The 25,373-nt window shown below is 37.7% G+C and overlaps 2 protein-coding genes across 2 annotated transcripts in view; one reads left to right on the forward strand and one right to left on the reverse strand.

Moving 5' to 3' along the window:
- The window catches only part of Macc1 (MET transcriptional regulator MACC1), a 175,919-nt gene extending 155,324 nt beyond the window's left edge, over nt 1-20,595 (reverse strand). The window contains exon 1 of the mRNA XM_047560819.1: nt 20,577-20,595. The gene's annotated coding sequence lies outside the window, so the exon portion shown is untranslated. The remainder of the gene's footprint in view (nt 1-20,576) is intronic.
- The window catches only part of Itgb8 (integrin subunit beta 8), an 86,670-nt gene continuing 80,655 nt past the window's right edge, over nt 19,359-25,373 (forward strand). The window contains 1 exon segment of the mRNA XM_047560822.1: nt 19,359-20,860. Coding sequence (XP_047416778.1) covers nt 20,734-20,860 — 127 coding nt within the window. The 5' untranslated portion in view covers nt 19,359-20,733.

The raw sequence follows: 25,373 nt of genomic DNA on the forward strand, positions 1-25,373 counted from the left end.
ACTTTCAAACAAGATCATAAATTCTCATAAAAGCATACTAAGGAATTCATAATCACAGCTCTTGGTCGCCACCTAAAGGTTTGTTTCTTGTTTTATTTTACATGAGACCTACTGTGCATTCCTTTTATAATATAATTGTTGTGGTTTCTATGTAAGTATAGGGTAAAGAGACTTATTTTGGCATTTGTTTTACTTTTATGAATTTAAATGAAGAGCACATGTAATTGTGTTCACTGTTTAATTTATTTGGTACTAAAAAGCAATTTAAACTATGTCCTCTGAATGTTCTGAGGATTTTCCATTTGTTCAAGAGATATTTAGTTTGTCCTCATTATGTACCATCCCTACTCTTAGACTCACCTTGGAAATAGAGATGTATTTAAGTTGTGGTCTCTGACTGCAAGAAGCAGGCAGTAGTTACTTACGTAAGAAGCAGGTTCCTCCTTTGTCATAACCTGTATTAAAACTACCCTTAATTGTTTATTACGGAGTAAATCTAAAAGAAGCCTAAACAGAGAAACATTTCTCATTTCCAACTTTCTAAGGTCAATTCAATTAAATACATGTTTTTTGACATGTATAATGTAAATATTAAACACCTGAAATTTCAGAGAACATTAGTAACAGGCATATCTCTTGATTATACTTGAGAACAGATGAGCTATCATAGTTAATGATTCCCTGCCCAAATCCTATTTTCATTTCCTTTATTCTCCTCCTAAGAAACATTTGATTTATCGAGTCACTATCTCCAACTTCTCACTTGGACTTTGACAAAGCCAACTTTGGAGAATGGAATCAGGGCCATGTATGATACTATAATGAAAAGTTAGTTGTGATCTCTATAAACTTCTTGTTCCAAAATCCATATGGTTAGAACATCTAAGGATCACCTAAGTTCTTGTTAAACATGCAGATGTGTTATATGAGAACATGAACTTGCCATTACAGATTTATATGAGTACATGAACTTGCCATTATAGATTCTAAGCATTTAGACTTTGTTTTGTTTATAGAACACCATTCATTTAATCAGAAAATATTTTTTAGGATCTTGCTGTGAGTCAAGCACCCCCATTGTCCATGTTCAATAAAGCACACTAGTCTTTGTCCTCCCTAGAGAGCGCTTATGAAGGAAACAGAAAATAAACAGATAAGTAAAACATGTTATGATACGAGTCAAAGGAATCAAACATGGTACTGTGATAGAGGATAATGTTGAGGTGAGACAATCCTCAGTAGATAGGAAAGTAAAGAAAGAGCATTCTGAGAAGGCAACATTTAAACAGAAACCTGAAGAATAGGAGCCAGCTCTGCTATAAATAGAAAGAGGCAGCGAGATTGTGCATGCAAAATCTAAAATGCTAAGAGAATCAAGGGAACTAGAGCAGAATGACAAAGAGGAGTGTCGTGGGATGGGATGAGAGAAGTAAGAAGGAGCCAAACCAGGCAGGGGTTTGAAAGCCACAGTTAAGAACTTGGGGTTTCATGTCAAAGAGAATGGAAAGCCACAGCAGTGGGTTGAAAAGGGGAGTAATTTGATCTGCTGGCTGCATGCAGAAGGGATTGGAGGCAGCCCAGGGTACAGGGAGATGGAGCTGTATTACAGAAATACAGAAGAGAGAAGGTGATGATGGTGAAGGGAAACAAAGATGGTGGAGGCAAAGAGGAGTGAACACATTGGAAATGAGTTTGGGAGCTAGAATCAATAGGACTTAGTAACAGATCATGTGACCCCTTGGTTTCTTGCATTTACAGCTATCACCATAGCTTTGAAATGCTGATATAGTGTTCTGTATTAGATTAAGACTTCCTTGTTAAATTTTATGTCACTAACTTTTAATTTAGCTAAATTTTTGAGGAAATATCTTAATAAAAAGACCAATTTGTACATCAAGAAGGAAATAGTTATTATCTAATATCTTCTGCAGATGCTATAGTACATAAAAATTATTTTATAGATAATGGAAGTCTATCTATAAAAAGTAGCAAAGATTATTTACAGTATGTTCAAGGAATTCTAATTTTTTCAACATTTCCCTAATCTCTTAAACAGAATTTATGTAAAATAAATTTAACTTTTTATAAGCCCAAACTTATCCTGGTAACATAGTGGCCCCCATAAAAATAGTGAATTCCCCTACTTTGAAAAACTGAATGCTAGTCTGCATTTAAATAATTAAATTTTCATTTTGTTGCCTTGGCTGCTTTTGGTGCTCATTGTTCCTGACTGTCGCCTCCGACTTCTGAGCCATCCTAATGTGTTGCTCCCTATGTTGGAATCTGGGAACATACTGTCACATTTTCATGCAAGCCAATTGTCATTAGGCTCCAAGTAAAGGATATGAAGTTTTATTTTCTATTTTGATTGTGCATAAATCTTTTTCACATGCTAACTTCTCGAGTATATTTTAGGATATTGAAGTTGCTTGATCAGCAACATTCATGTCAGGGAAGTGTCCCTATACTAGCATTTTATTTCCCACATTTTCATAAGTCTTGAAAATGGAATTCATATTACCAAATGCATTATTATTTTAAGTTTCTACAAAAGCTCGTTCCTTATGAGATAACATCAATTACATCATTATAAATGTTGGTTTTTAATTTGATGCCTAAAGTATAGTTTTCATGTGTAACATAAAACTATATAATATTTGACCATAAAACTAGACTTAAAAAATAATTCCAGAATAATTCCAAATGCCTTGACATGGACTATAATGTTTTGGGGTTTTTTTGTTTTGTTTTGTTTTGTTTTCTCACTTTGACATGGCATGGAAACTCAAATCAAATGGTCACAAAACATTAATCAGCAACACCATGTTCAAAGTGTCTTCTGACAAGAAACATGTACATATTATATACCTAAAGGCAACATTTCAAGATTTCTCTTCAAATAGCTGTATTCCTCAAAACTATCTCTGTATCATTGCCTTATGTCACAAAAGAAAATGAATGTGAAACACAAATGTGTACATGATTAAAGAATTAGTATAAACAAAGAACATTCTTAACATGCATGAAAATTACTTTAAATGCCTATTGAACCAGATCCCAGCTGTCACTGACTATATCCTGGCAAATGAAATCCTTGAGTGACAGGTACAAAAATTGACATTTGAAACAAATATTCCCCTGCTGATTGATACAGGTGTTTCTTAGAATAGTCTTTTGACAGCAGTATAGTTGACCTTGAGTAAGCAGTCCTCAATGATTTACTTTTGCAACTATCTGGCCCTGTATTTTTCAAAGATAACTGTTCCAATATATAATATACCACCCTGTATGCTCTTCCTGTAAGATGAAATTGACATCCACCAAATGATGAAATTTATGTTACCTCTCTTAACTCTGGACAGACTGCGTGAAAGTGATAGTATGTGATGGCTAAGACCAATTATGCCATATAGCTTCCACTGGTTCTCTTGGGATGCTTGCCTTAAGACTAGCCACCATACTTTTTCACAAAAAGCCAGGATGCCACATGGAAGAGTCATGTGAAGGTCTTTGTGCCATAGCTCCAATCGAAACTCACACCAGTAGGCAGTCATCAACCACCAGATATGTGAGTGAGTGAGCCTTTAGATGATTCTAGCCCCAGGTTTAGGTCCCACCAGACAAACAAAGAAAAGCTCCTCACCTAGCTCTAGGCAAACTTTAGGTTTGTGAATATGATTAATGTTGTCACTGTTAAAAGCTAATGTGGTTTGTTATGCAGCAAAGTCAGAAAAAAACTCCAAATACTTTGCAACTTTCGATGAAATGTACAGTCCCAGAGAAACCCTCATGTATTCCAGCTTACATTTAAGGATTTTCTATTCTATCGGTCAAATCCACTGCTAGTCCCAATCAGCTTACTGGATCCTCTCTTATGAAATTCCCTAGATCTACCATTCTCAACCACAAAATATTTGGCAATGTCTGGGGACATTTAAGAATTTTCACAGCTGGGGAGGGGTATTCAACTAGCCCCTATTGAGTAGAAGATAGGAATGCTGCTGACCATCTATGATCCTTAACACAGTCTTTCTCCCAGCAACAAAGAATTAAGAAGCCCACAGAGTGGCAAGGTTAAGAACTCTGACCTAGGTCTGGGGAGAGCTGTGAGATACTCCACATTTACCCATGACCTTCGTCACAGTCCCATATATCTGTTGTTCTCACACCAGAAATTAAAGAACGTGGCATGTATTGGGGATGGGAGGATTAGACTAACAGGATTATATATGGGGATTTTTAACCTATACAAGTACTAGATCTGAATGTTTGTGTTCCTCCAAAATTCATGTTAGAACTTAATCCACAATGTGTTGCTATTGAGAGACAGGATCTTTGAGAAGTCATATGGTCATGAAGGCTCCCATGAATGGGATTCATGCCATCTTAAAAGAGGCTTGAAGGAGTACTTTCTTTTCCTCTGCCATGTACAGCCATGACTGTAAGTTGCCATTTATAAGGAAGGGACTTTCACCAGGCTTGTAGTGTGCTGGTGCCTTGGTCTTGCACTCCTGGTCTCCAGAACTGGGAACGATACATTGTTTTTGTTGTTGTTTCTACTTTAGTAGATGTAAGGATTTTTGTTAATAACAATAGGGATGGCCTAAGACAATTGACACTAGGGTGCTCAACTATGGCTATAAATGAAGGGAACCCCTTTTTCCCATAATACTAATGCTCAATCCAGAGATTATAAATTAAAAAGCGCTGGATGCCAGTATTTAAAAAAAAAAAAAAAAAAAAAAAAAAAAAAAAAAAAAACTTAGTATGTTTCTAACATGCAACTCTGCATAAAAACTAGAGATATTGACTTCTTCACCTGGGGATTATGACTCTTAACTTGGAGAGGAGCATTAAGGAAGTCTAGAATTGAACTCCTTTCCCATTCCCCCACTGAGAGCCTTTGTCCTACATTTCCCTCTGCATTTAGCCTACCATATTCTGGTAAGAAAAAGACCTGAGACAAACTCGTCCTTCACTCTTGTGCATTTATTTGGATGGAAGCAAAATTCCCGTTAAAGTCAGTGGGAAGCACCATTTAGTAAATGCTCAACCGCCAAATGCTGCACAGTGGTTTCGGTCTGCTGTGTACCTCTCACCAATAAAATCAGCTCTGCTTGCTAGACATTTTCATTAGTCACCTAAAAAGTATATAAAAACATTAGTCTGCATTCTGAGTGTTTCATCACTGGAGTGTCAAGCTAAATCAAACAATTCATTATTTACATAGATCAAAATGATGATAAAAATTTCATGATAGAACATTATTCAGCTGAAGTCCCATTCATCTCTTTCTGAATAGGACATACCTTGTCCCTTCGCAATGCAAATGCATTGCCATCTGTCTTAGATTCTAAGCAGATGAAAGTCTGCTCATTAAAAAAAATTATGGGTGGAGAAGGGAAAAATGTGAAATAGTCTATTATTATAATAATTACCTCAGCAAAAATGTGTTATTTCATCATGACAATGAGTTTTTCTGAACATGTTATTATTACATTACACTTGTGGTAAAAAGAAAAAAATAAAAACTATGTTTTCCTTTCCAAGATGTATTCATCAAAGGAAAACACCAATTTAATAAATTTCTCAATAATTATCAAGTTGTAAATTTTCTGTTTTTAACTCTTTATCATTAAAGCCAAAATAAGAATCTTTCTTGTCACATTTATGCTCAATGAGCATCTAGAATAATTTTGAGTGCTAATTGTGTAGTGTATTTGCATACATCAACTAGAAGTCAATCATGGTTAAGGGCAGATTAATCAGATTGCCTAGGTTTAAATCCTAATTCCACCATTAATAACATAGTCTTAGACAGTTATTTAACTCGAGTGAGTTAGTTTTCCCTTCTACAAATGGTGATAATAATAGTAGTGAGTTCATAATTTCCTTTGAGAACTAAAAGATAAAATGACTAGAAAGTGCTTAGCATATTCCCTGGCACATAAGATATACTTAGTGAATAAGTGTATTTTCATTCCCTAATACATAATGACAAACTATACTTCTCCTTTAAGCTTCAGGCCTATATTTCCAACTATATATCTCCATCTGAAATTCCTCAGGCCATTTCTAAATTATCTTCCTCCATATATATTAATTTTCCTCCCATACTCCCTAACTAATAACTCTAATAACTAATCTACTTTACCAAGATATAGTGAGGAATTTGAAATGATTTTTTCAAACTCTGAAATCTATCTAAACTAAGGTCATATGACAATTATACTTTAAACTTTTATTTTTTTCTCCCTTTTCTAGGGGCATAATTTTTGCTTCCAACAGAATGTTTAAAATATTTTAAGTGACCCTTTAAGTTCTTCAAACCCTTATTACCTTTTAAACTCTCTAATGGTCTGAAATTATTTGTAATGGTTTCTTAAAGGTACTAGGCCTAATGTGTTCCTGAACTTTTTACATAAGTAACTAACCTTGAGGCCGTTCAGTTGTATGTACATCTTATCTTGGGCATCTTTCTTATACTATTCTCAGTGTTCATGATAGAGAATCACATTATTAGTTTCAGGATTTAGACAACTGGGCAAGGTCAAAGACTGAAGCCTTTTCTGATAGAAACTGGGGTGGTAGATAATGACCCTCAGGCACATATAGCTAGCTAGACCCAAGTTTATATGTTAGAAATTAAGTGGTTGTCATAATAGGATTTAAGGAAATTTATTCATTCACTGAGATCGTCATTTTTTTTCTCTCAGAACAATCAGAACTTCAATAAATAATACTTTCTGGAAACGAGGAAACATCACTTTATGGAACTACAGTGAGCACAACGTATTTCAGAGGATTCAAAATCAACCAAACATCAAGAAAAACCAAGTTCTCCCAAAACAGGAAACTTTCAATTGCAGAAAAGGAAATATAATTTAATGGGAGAGAAGCTGTTATAATGTGCAATTTCTTCCTACAGACCAAGTAAGTACAGGGAGAAGGAGCCCAGAGGAGAGTGATAAGGGCTGAGACAGGGAACAGGTAAAAGGAATCGGAATGGAGAGATCACTGGTGATTTACTTACGCCCACATGCCATTGGCCATAGTGTAGTTCCTGTTGCACTGATTTTTTAATATCCACTCAATCTTAAGGACATTAAGAATTGCAGGCTGGACACTTCCCCGTTTGACTGTGGAACCACTAGTGCAGGGATCACAAATGTAAATGCTTATAGGACTTGGGGCATGTAACATACATGAGTGAACCCAGCTTGGGTATATAGAAAACAATAATATCATCATGAAAACCAGTAAGTGACTCTCAGGAGATAGGAGAGAATTAGGAGGACTGTGGCAAACTGGAGAAACTGGACTGGGTCTTAAGTGGGCAGAAAACATACAGCCCCCGCTTATTGACTTATGTCAGTTGTACCCATATTCTGATTACTTACGAGAAGCTGAAATTAGGATTTTATAAAATCTGATTTTAAAAACTTAACAAAGAAACATTAATTTTAAAAAATCACTCTTTGGGTTGATAACTTTAAGAGTCGAAAAACAAGTCTACTGGTAATATTTGGCCCATAAAGTGCTAACATACTAGTCTTTACAATTGGATTTTAGAACTCTACAATGCCTTTCTTTTTTTCTCTTCCTTCTTCATTTATTTGATTCTGAGACTTGTGTTTCCCAATCAATCCAGAAGAACAGAAAGTCCAAGCAAAAAGTCAGGAGTATGTGTTTGGGAGGAAAGGGACATTAATTAACAACAATACAAACACTTAATAATTAATTCAGTATGTGAAATTTTAACTAATGAGCAATTTTTTATGTTTCTTGTGCTAAACTTGTGAACAAGGAACACACTTGAAATAGTGACTTTTGGGCTGGGAATGTGGCTCAGTGGTAGAGTGCTTGCTGGGCATTCATGAGGCCCTGAGCTCAATCCCTAGCACCACAAAAAAAAAAAAAAAAAAAAAAGAAAAAGAAAAAGAAAGAAAGAAAGAAACGTTGACTTTTTTTTTTGTCCCTTCAAGCCAGGGGTGCTCAAGTCTCCCCAGTTTTACAAGCCTCAGGTGACAATACTATCCTTTTTTTTTTTTTTTTTTTTCCTTGAAAACCTGCCCTACAAACCTCAAAATACCAGCTTGATTCTGCTTTGTTTCCATCTGAGAGCCTGAATTAAAAAGCCATTTCAAAGGACACAATCATTCCCCAGGGTTGGGATCCTAACTGGGCAAAGTTTCTCATCAAGCCCTTTAATTCTTTCTCTGGGAGTTTTGGCTGGCCTTGTCTTCCTCTGTATTTAGACTAGAAAGTCTCCTCCCAACCAAACCAGCCACACCCACTCTTTCCTTTTTACTAGTTGTCAGAAAGCTTTTTCTAAACCCCGAAGTTTAGTATATAATGGAAGAGATGCTTTCATACTTTTCTGGTTGGAGGATGAGTTTGTGCAATCATTTGGAAAGGCAAAGCTATTTGGCTGTAAATGTTGGGAGCCTCGAGAAAGTCTAAACTTTGAACCAGTAATTTCACCTTGGAGACTTTCCCAAGGGAAGAATCTTAAATATTCAAGAATGTGGATAAATATTGAATCAGCTTTTCATCCCTATGACCAAAATACCTGACATAAAAACTTAAAGTAGGAAAGATGTATTTTGGTTCATGGCTTCAGAGGTTTCAGTTCATGGTTGTCTGGCTCCATTGCTTTGGGCATAAGGTAAGGCAGAACATCATGGTCGAAGGATGTGTGTTCAGTTGTGTGTGTGTGTGTGTGTGTGTGTGTGTGTGTATGTGTGAGAGAGAGAGAGAGAGAGGTGAGAAGGGGGGAGGGGTCAGTTTCAAGGAGTACCCTTCCATGGCATATCCCCGGTTACCTATTCCTCCAACTAGGTACTACCTCCTACAGTTTCCATCACCTCATAATAGTCCATTTAGATCATCAATTCATCAAATGGATTAATCCATGGATGAAATTAGAGCCCTCATGATCCAAACATTTCTTAAAAGCCCCGCCTCTGAACCTGGTTGCACTGAGGACAAAGCCTTCAACACATGAATTTTTGTGGGGGACACTTCATATCTAAACTATAACAAATATGTGTGCAAACTATAAATGAACCACATCCAATTATAGGATTGACCTACCAGCTTGTCTCTCCAGTTACTTTGTCCTGAGAGACCACCTTCCTAATACTTGGGCTCTGATTTTACTACCCTCTAACTTTGGGATGAACGTTAGTAATGATATGTCTTTGTAGGAAATTAGAGAAGAGGAGAAGAGCAAAGTAGGAATAGTTAACCCTGTTCGCTTCCTGCAGGTGACCTCAGGCTTACTGTGACTCTTGAACAAAAGTGAAAGTGCTTGTACAGTGACCTATCCTCAATTCAATCTCCCTAGGATCCAGTAATGTGCCTTCTGCCCTTTGAGGCCTAAGGATAGTGAGTCCCATTCCCCTGTTTCTAATTCAGGGATTCTATACTATCACTGGCTCCATATCTCATGTTTGTAAATAGTTCTTTAATTATCAAATCCCCCCCCAATTATCCAATTTAAATGTGATTCACCACCAAGAATCTGGTGGAATCATACAGCATATTTAAGTACAGGGGGTAACAATGTACAGTTCACTACAGACTAATTCCTAACATAGAAGATATTTGTGAAGAATACAATAAAAAATTGTAAATCCAGTATGAACATAGCTACATAAAAGTGAAGCAAATAAAGTTCATCATGAAAATGTAGCAAGTCTTCTGAATTTTGTGGAATATAAACATATAACCTTTTGAATGCAAAAAGGAATGATTTAAAAGTGAAGGCATTGTAAGAGCATGCCTAGAGGAATCTGGAAAGACTGTAAGAAGTGACATTAGCAGTGATTCTTGACAATCTCACAGGACAAATAAGAAAAAGGGGAAAAACATGTCTGGCAAAGAATGAAGCCATGAAAAGGCAAGTGAAAGTCCAGCAGAAGGCCAAGACTCTGCTCTGTAGTTGGAGTTGGAAAGGGACGGGGGAATTTTATAGAAAAGGGTACTGGGAATGTGATTTGGGGTCAGAATGTCCAAGGTTTCGTTGTTGGTGATAAATATCCACTTTATGGCCTTGGAGAAAGACAGGAAGTGGTATAAAATGAATCATAAAAGGGTCTGAGAACAGGATAACCATTTTAGATTTGGGTTTGAGAAGAAAAGTTCTTCAAGCACTCTGGAGAAGGGATGGCTGGGAGTTTCAGAAAAGAATGATAAAGCCTGTACTAAGGAGACTTGCTAAAAAGAGTAGAGAGGTCAGGCATGTTGGCACAGGCCTATAATCCCAGTGACTGGGGAGGCTGAGGAGGGAGGATTGCAAGTTCAAGCGGCTCTTAGCAAGGTCCTAAGAAACTCAGCAAGGACCTAAGCATCTCAGCAAGACCCTGTCTCTAAATAAAATACAAAACAGAGATGGGAATGTGCCTTGGTGTTTAAGTGCCCCTGGGTTCAATCCCTGCTATGAAAAAAAGAGAGAGAGAGAGAGAGACAGAGAAGAGAGAAGAAAGAAAAGACATGAACAACTCACTAAAGTGGTATTTACATAATTTATAAACTATTAATATTCAAAAACACCCAAAGGAATGAACAATCAGAAGAAACCAAGGAAAAAGTCATGACATACATTCAACACCCTACAGTGTTCTTCAAGGAGGACAAATAAAATCTAACAAGGTCCATCCAGAGTTCTAGATCTGATGTGCTCACCCACTGAGAAGAGATGATTGTGTCCTGGTACTGGTACCTCTGGGCAGGGTCCAGCTATTGCCACTACTCCCTGCTGAAGTCATGGTCACATCTCTTTAACAATATTCCCCAGGTCATTATGAATTACTAATCACTAGGGAACGGGGAAGTGACATAAAAGGACATGCTTTTAATGATTTTCATAATAATACATCATTAACCTTTCCACCAAAGACTTGTTTCATATTCTATTTAGATAGAATAAAAATTTATATAAACATCCTGCCATCCATTGTATACTACACTTATTCATCCATTCTTTTTTTCCAAAAAGAACGTGAGAAATGAATGTCCTCTGATACTGAACTAACCAGGAATAACCAGCATGATGTTTATTAAGCAACTACATGCCAGGCTGTAGTTGAGCTAAGTCCTTGGGACTCAACACAGAATTAAATAAATTTCTGCTATTTTAGCAACTCAGAAACTTGGAAAACAAGAAAAACAAGAAATAGATAGCTTAACTATGGAGTTAAAAGGGGAAAATAGCTGAAATATAAGCAGAATACATTGTTGGGAGGGACAAATTAGGGACAAGCAAATATACCTGCGAGTAACAGTCATGCTACTTAGAATTGGTGAAGCTCAAATTGGAAATGAGAAGTTTGACACAGAACATAGAGAAAACCACTTTTCAGAAAAGAGTATGGGTAAAGGTGAAAGGTCGGAAAACCCATGGTGAATTCATGGAGCAGCAGATCATTCTGTTTAAGAGGAGAGGGGACGGTGTCATGTTTAGAAGAAGATTATCATCCAAGTTTCAAGGAGGTGGGCTGGGTGAATCTGACTGTGAAATGGGCGTGGATTTTTTTTTTTTTTTTACTGTGATTAATAGATTGTGATTTAAGTACTTTAATTCAGGGAAAAGATGACTATATTTTAATCTTCCAAAAGATGATTTTTTTCTATAAGGACCAATTTGAGTTTACTTAAAGAGTTGGAAAGATCTTCACTACAGGATTGCAACTGACAAAGTAAACAAACCAGGATTATCTAGCATACACCCATAAAAGGGAAGAATAATGCCTGGGGTATGCTCCAAAACAATGATAGTCTCTTCTGTTACTTTAGCTTGTAAAGATTCCAATGACAAAAATGTTTCCATCTTTCACTGCACTTGTGTATCATATTGAAATGCACATTTTAATAAATTCCTTATATTTCTGAATCATTAAAGGATTAATTTATGAGACCTGGGATTAGTGTTTAAAATATTTTAAAGATTTTATTACATATCACCAACAGATTGCAAGAAGGTTAAAGACAATTTACAATTCCACCATAAATGCATTCTTATTTCAATCTTCAATTGCTAGCATTAAGTGTTGTTTTTTCTGAAAAAAAGTCTTTGAGCTTCTGATGTGTGATAAAGGCATCTTATTTCTTTTCTTTTCTTGTGTGGGGTGGGTAGAGGTTGCAGGGGTATCAAGGATTGAATCCAGGGAAACTTTAGCACTGAACCACATACCCAGCTCCCGTTTTTCTGTGACAGGGTCTTGATAAGTTGCTTAGGGCATTGTTAAATTGCAGAGTCTGCTTTGAACTTGAGATCCTCCTGCCTCAGGCTCCAGTCACTGGGATATTAGGCCTGTGCTAGCACACCTGGCTCTTTTCTTAAATTAGTGTTTTTTGATGACTAATGAAGCTGAACTTTCCCTAAATGTCTTTTAAGCATTTGTATTCCCCATCCTTTTGATATATTTATCTATTGTAGACTAAATGTTTCTAATCCATTTGTATGAACATGCTGTATGGTTTGCACATTTATGTTCCTCTGGTATATTGATAAGCATATCAATTTTTTAAAAATCATCCAATTTGTCGGTTTGTTCTTTTGAAATTGAATAAATTATTTTTACACTTATAAAGAACTTTTATTCAAGTATCAGAAAAAAAGTGTCACATATGGTCTTATAGCTTTACACTAAGACCTTTATTCCATCATAAAGTAAGTTTCTGGATTAATTCTCTTCTCCAGAGAGCTGACAACTGTCCCAACATCAGTTGTTGAATTTTTCATCCCCTCTCCACTGATCTTTGGAGCATGTTTTATGTTATGTGAAATTATTACTGATTTTGAGGTCTATTCTTGAGCTATCCTATTTACCAATTTACTAAATGAGTCATTTCTTTTCCAAATCAGATTACAACATCTTTGAGAAAAAGGATTAGGTTTCATTGATGCTTTTATTTTCTATAGGCCCTATCACTTTACACATAGCAAATGTTCAATAAATATTTATATGTTTTTTTAAACCAATGCTTAAATCAAACATCCTGTGCCTCATTTACAAAGAATTTCCTCGCTATGTTAAAAGGTCACATTCTTCAAGGTGAAACATGAAGTAATTTTGAAATTAGAGAAGAGGGCTGAGAATGGCAGTGTTCCAAGTATAAAAATTCCATGTGAATTTGATTAGAATAATTTAAATTTTGTGGTGACTTCATTCTCCAGAGGCCATGTGATCATGAGAAAATGCTGAGAGGGAGATTTGTAGTTGTGGGCTTGCTCTGAGTTATTGAGGTTCAGAAAGTACTTTAGCTGTGCAATGATGTGCAAATCAGTCCACATACCACAGTGGCTCAACAGATGAATTCTGTCAGTGGTGAAATGTTGCCTTTATAATGCCTGCTGATACCTCTATTTGAGAGAACCAGCTGTCAGGCCTTAAAACTACTATTCATTGAAAGCCATGACATTTAATACTCATGTTCATTTACACTCCTAACCACACATAAGTTCAAACATGCTAAATTTTAATTAAAATGCAATATTAAGTATACGTGCCTCTGTCATGTACACATAAGTGAAGCTGTCTTATAGTTGTATATCAAATTGTACAAGAATGATTTCAGACTGAAAAGATTACAGAAGAATTTTGTTGGATTAAGTAAACATAAAACTAGATTGTCATAAAGAATGCTGGAGGTATAGGCTTCCATATAAAGACATACTTGCTCTATCAATGTAAGAAAAGAATCGTAGAGTTACTGGAAAAGGAAAGGTATGTGTTCAGCAAAACCAAAGGTATTTATTATTTTTCCGATAACGTACAAGTCTGAAATTAAGTATTTATGTATTTTCAATGTTATGTATATTGTGAAGATAAAAGAAATCCTAATTACCATTATAAAAACCCTAGGGATAGTGCATGGTGAATTCTAACATGTTTCTCTCATGATCTATCTTTTGATTTTCACCACCATTGTACTGGGTAAAGTATGTGTGTGTGGTGTGTGCTTGTTCTTGTATTTTTTAGATTAGACTTTAGATTCAGACCAAAACTGAAGGTAAAGTACAGAGAGTTTCTATACATCCTTTCCCCTGTATCTGCATAGCTTCCCCTACAATCAACATCCCATAACACAATGGTGCTTGATGAACCTACACTACCACATCATCGCCCAAAGCCCGTAGTTTACATTCAGATGCATTCTTGCTATTGTACATTCTGTTTGTTGTTGTATCATGACATGTATTCACCCTTTCATACAGAATAATTTTACTGCCCTAAAAATCCTCTCTGTTCTGACTGTTCATCCCTCCAGCCTGTCCAGCCCCTGATCTTTTTCTTGTCTCCATAGTTTTGTCTTTTCCAGAATGTCACATAATTGGAATCACACAGTCTGTGTAACCTTTGCTTGTTGACTTAGTAATGTACATTTGAGATCCCTCCATGTCTTTTCATTGTTGAATACTTCACTTCTTTTTAGTGCCAAATACTATTCCATTGTCTGGATATAGTCTAGTCATCTGTTAATCTATTGAAAGACACCTCAAGTGGTTCTATAAGTTTGGACAACTACAATTACAGATGATATAAACATTTATGTGCAGGTTTTTGTGTGGACATAGTTTTCAACTCTTTTGAGTAAATACCAAAGAGTATAACTGTTGGATGGTTTAATTTTGTAAGAAAATGCTGAACTGTCTTTCCAGAGTGGCTCTGCCACTTTGCATCACCACCAAAAGTGATTTATGGTTTCTGTTGCTCCACATCCTTGTTAGAATTTGGTGTTGTGAGTGTTTTGGATTTAAGCATTCTAATAAGAATGAAGTGTTATTTTAATTTGTAATTTAGTTACTTTACTATTGTTATCACATAAATGGATAAACAGAATTACAGGAAAATTATTTTCCCAAGATTCTATAGATACTAAGTAGCAGATTCAACTTAGCTTTTTCATATTTCAAACTCCTTTTTAATTTTTATTTTATGGTTGCCTAGCCAGGTAAGAATAGATATTCATATTTTCACATGTAGGACACTAAAGGTTAATTTACAGTAACTTTTCTTACCTCTCTTAGTTTAAGTTTCTCCAGAAGACCCTGAGACAAGGAAATATCATGGAGCGCAGGGAAATGAGGAGGGAAAGGCAGTCAAAGAAGAAAATGTTTGAATCTAGTTATCACTATGGGCAACTAACAGCTTACTCCTACAGGGATCATGGGGAGAGGTGCTCAGTATTACTAACAATGTAATCTGTGACAATATGAGTCCTTATACTGTTTGAGACTGGTTCAGAATTTAAAAATTTATATATCTACAAAGATTATTTAGGAACTTTTACAGCAATTTAACATTTTTGTGACTTCCATTTTTCTAATAATTCATTTTATTTTATTTTTATTTTTTAAAGTATCAGTCCATGATTGGGGTAAAAAAAAACTAGTCCCAAAATAGTAAAGAAAATCAGGCCCTAAATGATTCCATCAAGGAGCAAGGGAACTGGGTTATTTTTACACCTCCCTTCTTTTCTTATGGGTATACAGTTGAGACAACATCCAGGAATTTTCACTCCCAAGCACTTCAAGTGGATGTGCAATGAAGCAGTAAGCTGAATCAGACTTGAGAAGGTCACCTGCTATAATTAAGTAGATAAAGCTAAGAGATCCATTCAAACATCATCACATCTCTACAATTATTGTAAAAATGAATGAAAAGCTAAAGAAGCATTATTTTCTGTGTGCTATAAAAGGATATCAGAAAACTGAGATTAGTCTATGCACAGATAAAATGCATCATTTTAAAGTATCCATATTTTCCACTGACTCAGGGACATTAAATAACTTACCCAAAGATGAAGAGATGGTTAGAACTCATTCCGGTGAGTTAGATACTTACTACTGTTGTTTAGACCTCCTTTATTTTCTGGTCTTATTCTATCTTGGTCTCCCAACCCACTGCTGAGTCTATGGGATCCCAATTTCTTTCTAATAATTTTTTCAGTTATAACAACCATGATATGACTCTACTATTTGAAACCAAAAGTTATCACTGATAAACAGTGGTTGAAAACAATCTGATCTCTGATTCATGCTTGATCAGAAATTCTCTTAAAAAATTGAGGTTTGTCTCTGCCATTCTGGGTCTCAGTTTCTACATTTATAAAATGGGAATGGCTCACAAGTTTGATTCTTAGGAAATTAGTCTGCAATATATTCCCGAAAAAAAAAAAAAAAGTTTCTTTTTCTAGAGAATTCTAGAGAACCTAATACATGTTGGCTTATTTGAGTTTCTGGAAATTTCTCCAGGCAAGGATTTAATTTAACTTTAACCCAGTATTTCCCAAGTTTAATCATGGAAGTCTTACTTCAGAAAACATTAACATTTCATAGACTCAATCATCCACAGACTATCTTGGCAAGAGACACTGATTCTAGCAGTTCATTTTTTTAAATGCGCACCTGACACTGGACTTTGACAATAAAGTCACATGAAGTCTATGTACTAACCTATTATAGTAGAGGGTGTTTAAACTTCTCTGCATATAAGAGCCATTGAGGGGGCTTGTTATAGTATAGGTTACTAAGCACTATATACAATACCTACTAATTCAGAATCTCCTGAAAGAGACACAAGGATTACAGCTCAGAATTACTCTGCAGGTGATTGTGGTATAGGCAGTCTTCACTCTACAGTACAATGAGAAACACCGTCTCATTGAACATTTCAGAGGGAAGTATCTTTCAGTGGCTTAGGTCCTTTATCATTGGATGAAGCTAGAAGTCATGATCTGAATAATTTATGCACCAGTGAGACCATTCACTATCTCCTGTGAGCTATAGATGAGGTAAGTTCATAGTCAACTTATAAGTATCCACTGAAAAACTACTTAGTAGTTCTGATCTCAACTTCAGAAAGATATAACATTAAATGTGAATATAGCTATAGGTGCAATCAGAGGTTCAGTAATGTGGGCAAACTTTGGTTAAAGTATGAATACTCAATAAAAAAAGTGGGTTTTCCAATGTCTCCCTTACTTCTGCCTATAATGTATTTATTCACCATTAATGAAGTTAGTGAGAAATCAAGGTTAAAGAAGTAGGGAAGAAACTTATGTCATCTAATTTTATGACTTATTAACAACTCAAATAATCTGATGCTAGGAAGTCTGGAATGAATAGCTAAATATTATTTTTACACTATCTGTGAATTTCATTTGCTCTCATTACCACAAAGTGATGAAAAATTAGCTGTCAGAAATTTCAAAATTAGACTGCAAAACATGATAGAAAAACAGGAATTGGTGATGTCATCATGTCCTGAACATTTTTTTTTCTCTTCAGGTAATATGAGAATAATGCTGCACTTCTTCACAATATCATATACATTTTTTTTACAGGAAAAAAGATGAATTACTGTGACCAGTGACATTTATTGGAAACAAGCAAACGTGTTCCTAGGTTGCTAGCTATATTTACTGTAAGAAAACTCTACAGATGATATGCAGGATTTCACAAGAATTTACTTTTATCTTTATAGTTCAAAAATGTAAAGATAACTTGTTTATAAATAAGTTGCAGGATTACACCCTAACACCTAGGATTTTGTGTTTTATTTCATTTTGATAACCAGAGTTACAACCTCTTTCCAACTGGGAAGTGGTGATAAATGGTGCTGTGCTTATTCTTCAACAACTCTATAAAACTGGCATCCTGACATTTATTTGCAAGGGCTTCACATCACAAAACTTGCACACCCTTCTTTCTTAATGGCTTCAAACTTTCCAGAAGCAGATTTATGAGCTTCATTTTATTCCTCTTGCTACACAGTTGTTTTTGTCTTGGTATATAGAATATATTAACACTTAACAATACAAAAAAAATAGTACATACCTTATAGGTTCCACAAAGTTACAGCCATTCTTATTTGCATTTTTATGTTTTATTGAATATTGTAACTGCCGTTTAAAATGTATCTTTGGTGTGACTGTCACTTTATAGGATGGACTTACATATCTTTATGTGAATTGGGAATTCAACCTTTTTCCTTAATTGCAGCATTTCTGTTGTTTCAAGGGTGACTGCATTCCTTAGGCTTGTGACATCATCTCTGGAAAACAAGCATGCTGCCCAACTGAAGAGTCCCTAATCAGATCTAGAGTATGTTACTTGTATGTTCAACTTTTCAAGTCTTCACTCCCATTCCAACTATTTTTCAGGCCCTTCCTTTGAGGCTTACAAAAACAAAACCATAACTATTCAGACTTGAAACCAAAGAAAGTTGTTAATGAAGTAGAGTTGGATTTAGTTTTTTACTTAGTGTGCATTGCTGGTACTAGAATTGAATCAGTTTTTGAGGTTTGAATCATGCCTTTGGTCTCTCAAAAGTATCTGCTTTGTAGTTCCAGAGTACTTTTTCCAGCTGGGTTTCTGGTTTGATGAGCCTGTTTTGTGCACCCCAATGTACGATACACACCTGATAAAAGGGGAGTTTTCAATGTTGTGGTGCATTAACCAGGTACTTTCCATTCACTCAGTTAATAATCAGAAAACAGAAAGAAAAGAAAGAGAGCCTCCTACTTGTTTTCTTACTCTAAATAAGGAGACGGAAACTATTAAATAAGGAGGGGAAACTCCCACATATTTCACCTTGACCTGGCTGGACTGGTCTGATGTCTGGAAGAGGCGGTGTTCTATTAAAGAAAACGGGTAAGTTACTAGTGGAATACTGAGGGTAAGACTTCGAGATGGGGAAACTACTTCAGCCCCTAAAGGAAAAAGGGAACATTCATCACCCAGTCTCAAATTGGAAACAGTGTCTCGTTTCCAATCCCGCGAACTGGGTTCCCTTTCTCTCTGGGTTTAGAGAGGTAGTGGCAGGACTCAGAGAAGGTCCCCTGCTTCCCCAGTTGCTCCAGCATCTAAATTTCTGAACTGCAAGCAATCCATGCCCTCCCGCCTTGTGTCCTTAGCTTCTCTCTGGCTCCTTTGCTGCCGTCTCTAACTTCTTTGTTCCGTTTACTGGGAAGGTGACGATTAAGGTCAAAAGACAAACTGTAACCAGCAAAAGTCCAGAGCCACAACCAGACCTTGGGGAAAAGCAAGGCTGTCCAGCTCAGGGGCGAGGCTCTGCCTAAAGGAATAGCGAGAAATCTCGGCAAGTAGCTCCGGGAACAGCCCCTGCGGAATCATCCAACTCTCGAAAGGCTGGGGAGACACGGGGAAGCCTTGGGATGGGACGGAGGGCGAGCTCCTAACTCTGCGAGCAAAGTGGGCAGCGCACACCCGCGAAGCAGAGCTCTGGAGGCGGGGAAAGGCCCCTGGACTCCACTTTGTATGCAGCAGCTGCGGGGCAGTGAGTATCTCTGAACAAAGAGCGCGCAGTGCAGGGGTGAGAGTTCGCGGTTTGCTCACAGCTGCCACTCGTGCTGAGGAAGTCTCCCACCACACCGCTTGGGCTAGCTTTGGGGTGCAGGATTCCAGGGAAGAGGGAAAAGGGAAGGCGGCGTACTATTCCTGTTGCGCGGCTACGCACCAGGAATTCTTGTGAACGGTGGGAATGGCAACTATCTGATCCAAGGGGGAGAAAAAGAGCTGGAGTGAGCAAAACAAAGAGCGAGTGTGGGCCGCGGTGACTTCATGCCTCACCAATGTCCCGCCCACGCTACTCCGAGCTGTTGCTGCTGCTGCTGCCGGGGCGCCGCCGCCCCTACGGGCAACCCGGCAAGGCGCACCATAGCGTGGGGCGGTTTCCTAGCAACTCCGGGTCAGAGCGCGCCCAGCTAACAGCAGGTTGGGACCCCCCACTTGGGGGTGGGGGAGACAGGGCAGGACCACCTTAATCCTGTTCATCGCCAGCCTCCTCCATTGCATCCTCGCTGTGTGCACCCCAGAGCACGCCAGCTGCCAGGGGTCTGGGACGCCTGAGCCAAACTCTGGAGCCAAAAGGACTGGGGCACGAAGCCCCCGCCCCGCACGGCTGGGCTCTCGCACCCCCGCGGAACCTCCCCTCCTGCGCTAGCGCCGTGAGCTCCAGTCCTGGCTAGACTGGAAGCAGAAATGCCTTGCTCTGTGCTTGGGGGCGTCTACAGGCGCTTCTAGAGCGCTCCCAGAGCCGCCTTCCCAGCCTTTGGCACCCCGAGCCTCAACCTTCACCAGTCAAAACGCTTTTGCCTGTTCCTTGCCCGCTACTCCGCTGACGAGGCTGCAAAACTGCAACAAAGTGGAGTTGGCCTCCCTGCCCACCTGTGGAAGAAGCTCGCGCAGATTGATGCGCCATCGACATTTTTCCCCTTTCGGCCTTCTGGCGTCCCCTCCCACAAATGCGGCATCGCCCAGTGAATATACATTAGGGTGATCCCCCAGCCTCGGGCTTTGTTTGGGTTTGATTGTGTTTGGCTCTTGGCTAAGCTGATTTATGCAGCAGAGCCCCATCGGCTGGAGAGAAACAAAAGCTCTTTTCTTTGTCCCGGAGCGCGCTTTCGAGCCCTCGATCGCGTCGCCGCCGCTGGCCATCGGCCGTCGGAGGAGGTGCTTTTCGCAGAGACTCCAGGGCTGGCCGTGTGGAGCTGGGAGGGCCGCGGGGGCCCTGAGATGCAGAGCAGTGCTCGGGCCCACGTACCTGCACAGCTTGCTCGGAGCCGGGAAATCCGCCTGCCGGGCCTGCGGGAAACATCCTAGCGATCCTCAGTCTGCGGGCCCCGAGGTGCGCCCGAGAGGCAAGAGCGCGCTACAGGAAAGAAGCCAGGCGGCAGGCGCGGGTCGGGCTGCTTTGCATTATGTGCGGCTTGGCCCTGGCTTTTTTTACTGCTGCATTTGTCTGCCTGCAAAACTGCCGGCGAGGTCCTGCCTCATTTCTTCTGGCGGCCTGGGTGTTTTCACTTGTTCTTGGACTGGGACAAAGTGGTAAGTTGTTTTGATTTATTTTCTTCTCTTTGCCCCAAGTCTTGGGCTGGTACCTAGAGTTTCCTGGCCCGAGCATCTCGGCCAGGTAAGTGGGGGATGTCAGTCTATGTCTGCCCTGGGAACATGAGAAACGTGTGTGTGGGTGTGTGCGCGCGTGTGTGTGTGTGTGTGTGTGTGTGTTGTGTGTGTTGTGTGTGTCAGCGTCCTCTACCGCAGGCGGCCTCAGAGAGGCCAGGTGTCAAGCATTTCCGCCCTGGAGTGACAGCAATAGCTAACTATACTAGGAGACACTGTATTGCTCCAGGCAGGGTGCTAGGGAAGCAGCGCTTGAATGAAAGTTTCGAAGGGAGCGTTTGGAGAGTGTTGCATTTAGGAATTGGGGTAAATCCTTAAGGACAAGATCTGTATAGAATGTGCTCCACATCTTTCTGGTATTTGATTCCACCAACCTTTAACTTCCATTTGACTCAAGGCTGTGGATAAATTGGTTGTAATAGAAGATATTCTTCCATTTTTTCAGTTCATGAAAGGAGATAGCAGCAATGCACACGTTTCTTGTATCACAGGGCTCAGTTTGAGTAAATTGAATACTCTTGAGGAATATGCTCCGTTCAGCTTTTTCTTCAACAACAAAGACAAAAATACTTGCCTAGATAATTGAGCCTTCACTGAGCTCAATCTCTCAGACTGAGAAGCAGTGAGAACCCTGGACTAGGATTGACAATTTTTAGTCCAGGCAAAGCCATTAATCAGGCAAGGGTGGCTCCAGTCCTGGCCAGACTGGAAACAGAAATGCCTTGCTCTGTGTTTGAAGGGTTAAAATCAAGAGTTACCTTGGTTTGGAAAGGTTAGCCCTTCATAACTATTTTGTACTCATGTGTAAAATAGGGATAATAATACCTGCCCTCCTTACATCATAAAGGAAAGTTCAAGTCAAATAACTTTTGAGAAGGGGTTGAGGAACTTTTGATTAATGTAATCAAAATCAAATATAAGGTAGAAGCATTGTATTGTTAGTAAACCATAAAACAAGATAAGCAATGATAATCAACTTAGGATGAATTCTTACTGGATTCCCATATAGGTCAAACATTCATTTTTGCTCATGTAGTGACTATTTCAATACTTTAATTTTTTTTTTTTTTCACTTTTTCTCTGTTTGGGCACCAGGTCATTAAGTTCTATTAGAGTTTTACTCTAACTTCTTTAGTTCAAGGAGTGTTTAATTAATAATTGTAATTGTTTTGTAGACTAAACTTTATTCCTGTGCCTTGAAATGATATGCCAAGTTTCTGCCTGAAGCTGATTAAAACAATCATCATAACCTTAGAAATAAGGGTTTATAATGGAAACATCCAGATAACTTCCATTCATTGTTACATGTACAGTTGTCTAATATTTCTTTCAGGGAGACTCACCCAGTTATCTGAAATGGGGACAATTAGAGTAAATTTTTATCTTTTTTTTTTTTTTTTTTGCTTACATATGATTTCAAATTAAATGAAACTTAATGCAAAGGAAAAGGTAACATTAATTATCAGTTATCTCTGGAACATGTATTTGTTGCAGCAGATTTTCCATTGTACATAATTCCATCCTGTATAAATAAGTAGCAGAATGTTTTTCTACTTTTAGTAAACATACACATATATACCCTAGCAAAATGACCAAAACTTATGTCAACAGAGTATATTTTGTTCCTCATACATAGTCAAAGGAAAATGTCCTGCTTTCCTCTATAATTTTTTAATAATAATAATCTTTAAAAATTCAATGTACTTGTAAAGATCAGTCGAGTTCTTGTGTAACATCATTGCATTTCCCTCCAGTGACCAAAACTGATTTAAAGTCAGTGTCATGAATGGGCCCCCTTGCACCTGCCGACCTGAAAAGGGAATGCTTACCTGAAATCAGAACAAGGCATCCTTTCCCCATCTCTGTCAATATACAAAGGTTTCTGATTTGAATGGCAGTTGAAAACATGCAAAAAATTTAAATTATAGCCGGTACAACAAAGAAAATTAGAGATCAGCGTAAACTGTTGTACTTTCGTGATATAGCTACAAGTCTCAAATTATATGTCTTTACAGTGCAAATTAGATGCTTAAAGCAGGATAGAAATTTAGGTATCAATTACAAAGGAAATCTTGTTCCCATGCTCAGTAGTTTACACCAAGAAAATGTTGAGGGCAATAAAATCATACTAAAGAGACCATAAACTGCACAAGAACAACATAACGTTGGATTCGATTTTTGAAGTAGAATTTGTAGGTCTCAAATACATAGTATATTTTTAATAGTGAATGTATAGTGAATGGAGGGTTTTATAAGTAAAACCCAAATGTTTCTGATGTAGAAGAAAGTTTTTTAAAAATAAAAACTTTACCTGGTGGAAATTATCAGCAACGACAAGTGTTATCAACAGTGATACCATGAAGTGGTTAATGGGTAACTGGAAAACATAAAGAATACCTATTGATTAATATTTGAAGAGTTAATGTAACAATACTGTTATTCCCACATTTGCTTATTTTAAAATATTAGGGAAGAGTTTTATATAGCTATAACAGTGACAGATTTCAAAATCGCCATTTTTAAAAAACTTATAATTATTATTACAATGAAATTTCATTTCCTATATCATGAACTATCAAGTGTTTAGCCTTTGAAATTGCTATTGACCGGATTAGCATTACTTTCCCTCAAAACGCATTTCATAGCATTAAGTGTTCTGAAAATTTTTCATGCTTTCATAAAGTGATCAAATATTTAGGAGAACCTAGACTTCACTTAAAAATTAAAATGTAGTCATGCAAAATACTTGCATATAAATTATCCAAATTAATTATATCATATGGCAAATGAGAAATTTTGGGATCTGTTAGAAGTCATTTATTCTTGCCTTGTGTATAACAAGACAGCGCATATGATTTGAAAAATGCCAAAAAAATTTCTGTAACCCAACATATCTCCTTATCCTGCTACCACATCATCTGAAATTTTACCATTTAATGGATACCTTTGGGTTAGCATAGTATTGATACTGTGTTTCTTTAGTTTTTAGCATTGTATTATGGACATTTTCAAACACAGACAGATGCAGAGAGAATGGTATAAGGAACCACCCATTAACCAGCTTCATTAACTATCAACTCAAAACTAAATCCCATGCACACCTAGTTCGTCCACTTCCCCTAACTAAATTATTTTGAAACAAATTTCTCATGACATTTTATCGTAAAATATTCCAGCAAATTTAAGCACTACTGGAGGAGAAACACATTGTCATTAAGCTCTAAGTTTGAAATTTTTTTTTTTTTTTTAATGAATGTAGGTCCACAAGAATGTTTACAAGTTTAAAGGGAAGAACTGTGGAAGAGAGTAGAACAAGAAAAGACAGAAACAGTTTCTACCATTTACTTTACTGTTAAAGTTGTATTCAGAATCTATTTAAAAATATTTTTCTTAAAAAAGCATGCATATGTAACATCTTATTTTGGTATGCATGCATATGAAGAAGAAAAATAACATGAATAAATCTACTTTCCAAGACAAATGTTAATTGCTCTATCCTGGTGGACTCACTGCAGGTATACCTTGCTGAAGTTTCCGTTTTAAGGATTTTCTTCCCCTCTCATTTGTATCATCCTCTATTTCTCACTCTCCTGTTGCTGTAAATCCTTGGAAGAGTTCTCCAAACTTGTTTTCTCCAGCCCTTCTGCTCAATTTTTTGAGTCTGTGGCAGCCAGACTTTCTTCATTACCTCTGCAGTCCCACTCTGTTCAGATCAGTTCACTTCCCCACCAAATCAGATGGCTAATTCACAGTCTTCATCTTGTTTGACCTCTCATCTGTCAGGGAATTGACATGGTTGGAAACTGCCCTTTTTAGAATTGCTTCTACCTACAATCTCTTGGTTTTAGTTCCTTTTCAATCTCTGATGTTGGTTCTTCTTCATCTTCCAAACTCCAAAGATAGGAGTGGACCAGGACTCAATCTTTCAATTTTTTCTTTTTTTTTTTTTTTTGTACTGAGTCTTGGTTGTAAATATCATTTCTATGCTGACATCTTCCAGAATATCTCTCCAGTCCTGACTCTTCATTGATCTCAGAGAGCTCAGTAAACTACCTATTCAACATCTCCACTGAGTGTCTAAAGGAAAATGCATGCTAACATATACAAAATCAAACACCCAATTTTCTTTCACAATCTTGCTCTTTTCACACTCTTTATCAACTCAGTTAATGGCAAGTCAGCCTCGCAGGAGTTCAGGCTAATATTCTGGTCACATCCTGATTCCTCTCTATCTCTCACAATCCTTTTTATGACCTCTACTGCCAGCACTCTGCCCCACACCATCATCTTTGACTTAAACTCTCAAAAGCCTACTTTCCATCTTTCCTGCTCCACAGTGCAACCAGACCTACTTTTCAAAGGTACACTATCAGGTCCTATCATTCCCCCACTCAGAATTCTTTGTGGCTTTTCATTTTTCAGATGGAAGGCCATGTCC

Source organism: Sciurus carolinensis, chromosome 8 (assembly GCF_902686445.1).
Source record: "Sciurus carolinensis chromosome 8, mSciCar1.2, whole genome shotgun sequence".
Taxonomy (NCBI): domain Eukaryota; kingdom Metazoa; phylum Chordata; class Mammalia; order Rodentia; family Sciuridae; genus Sciurus; species Sciurus carolinensis.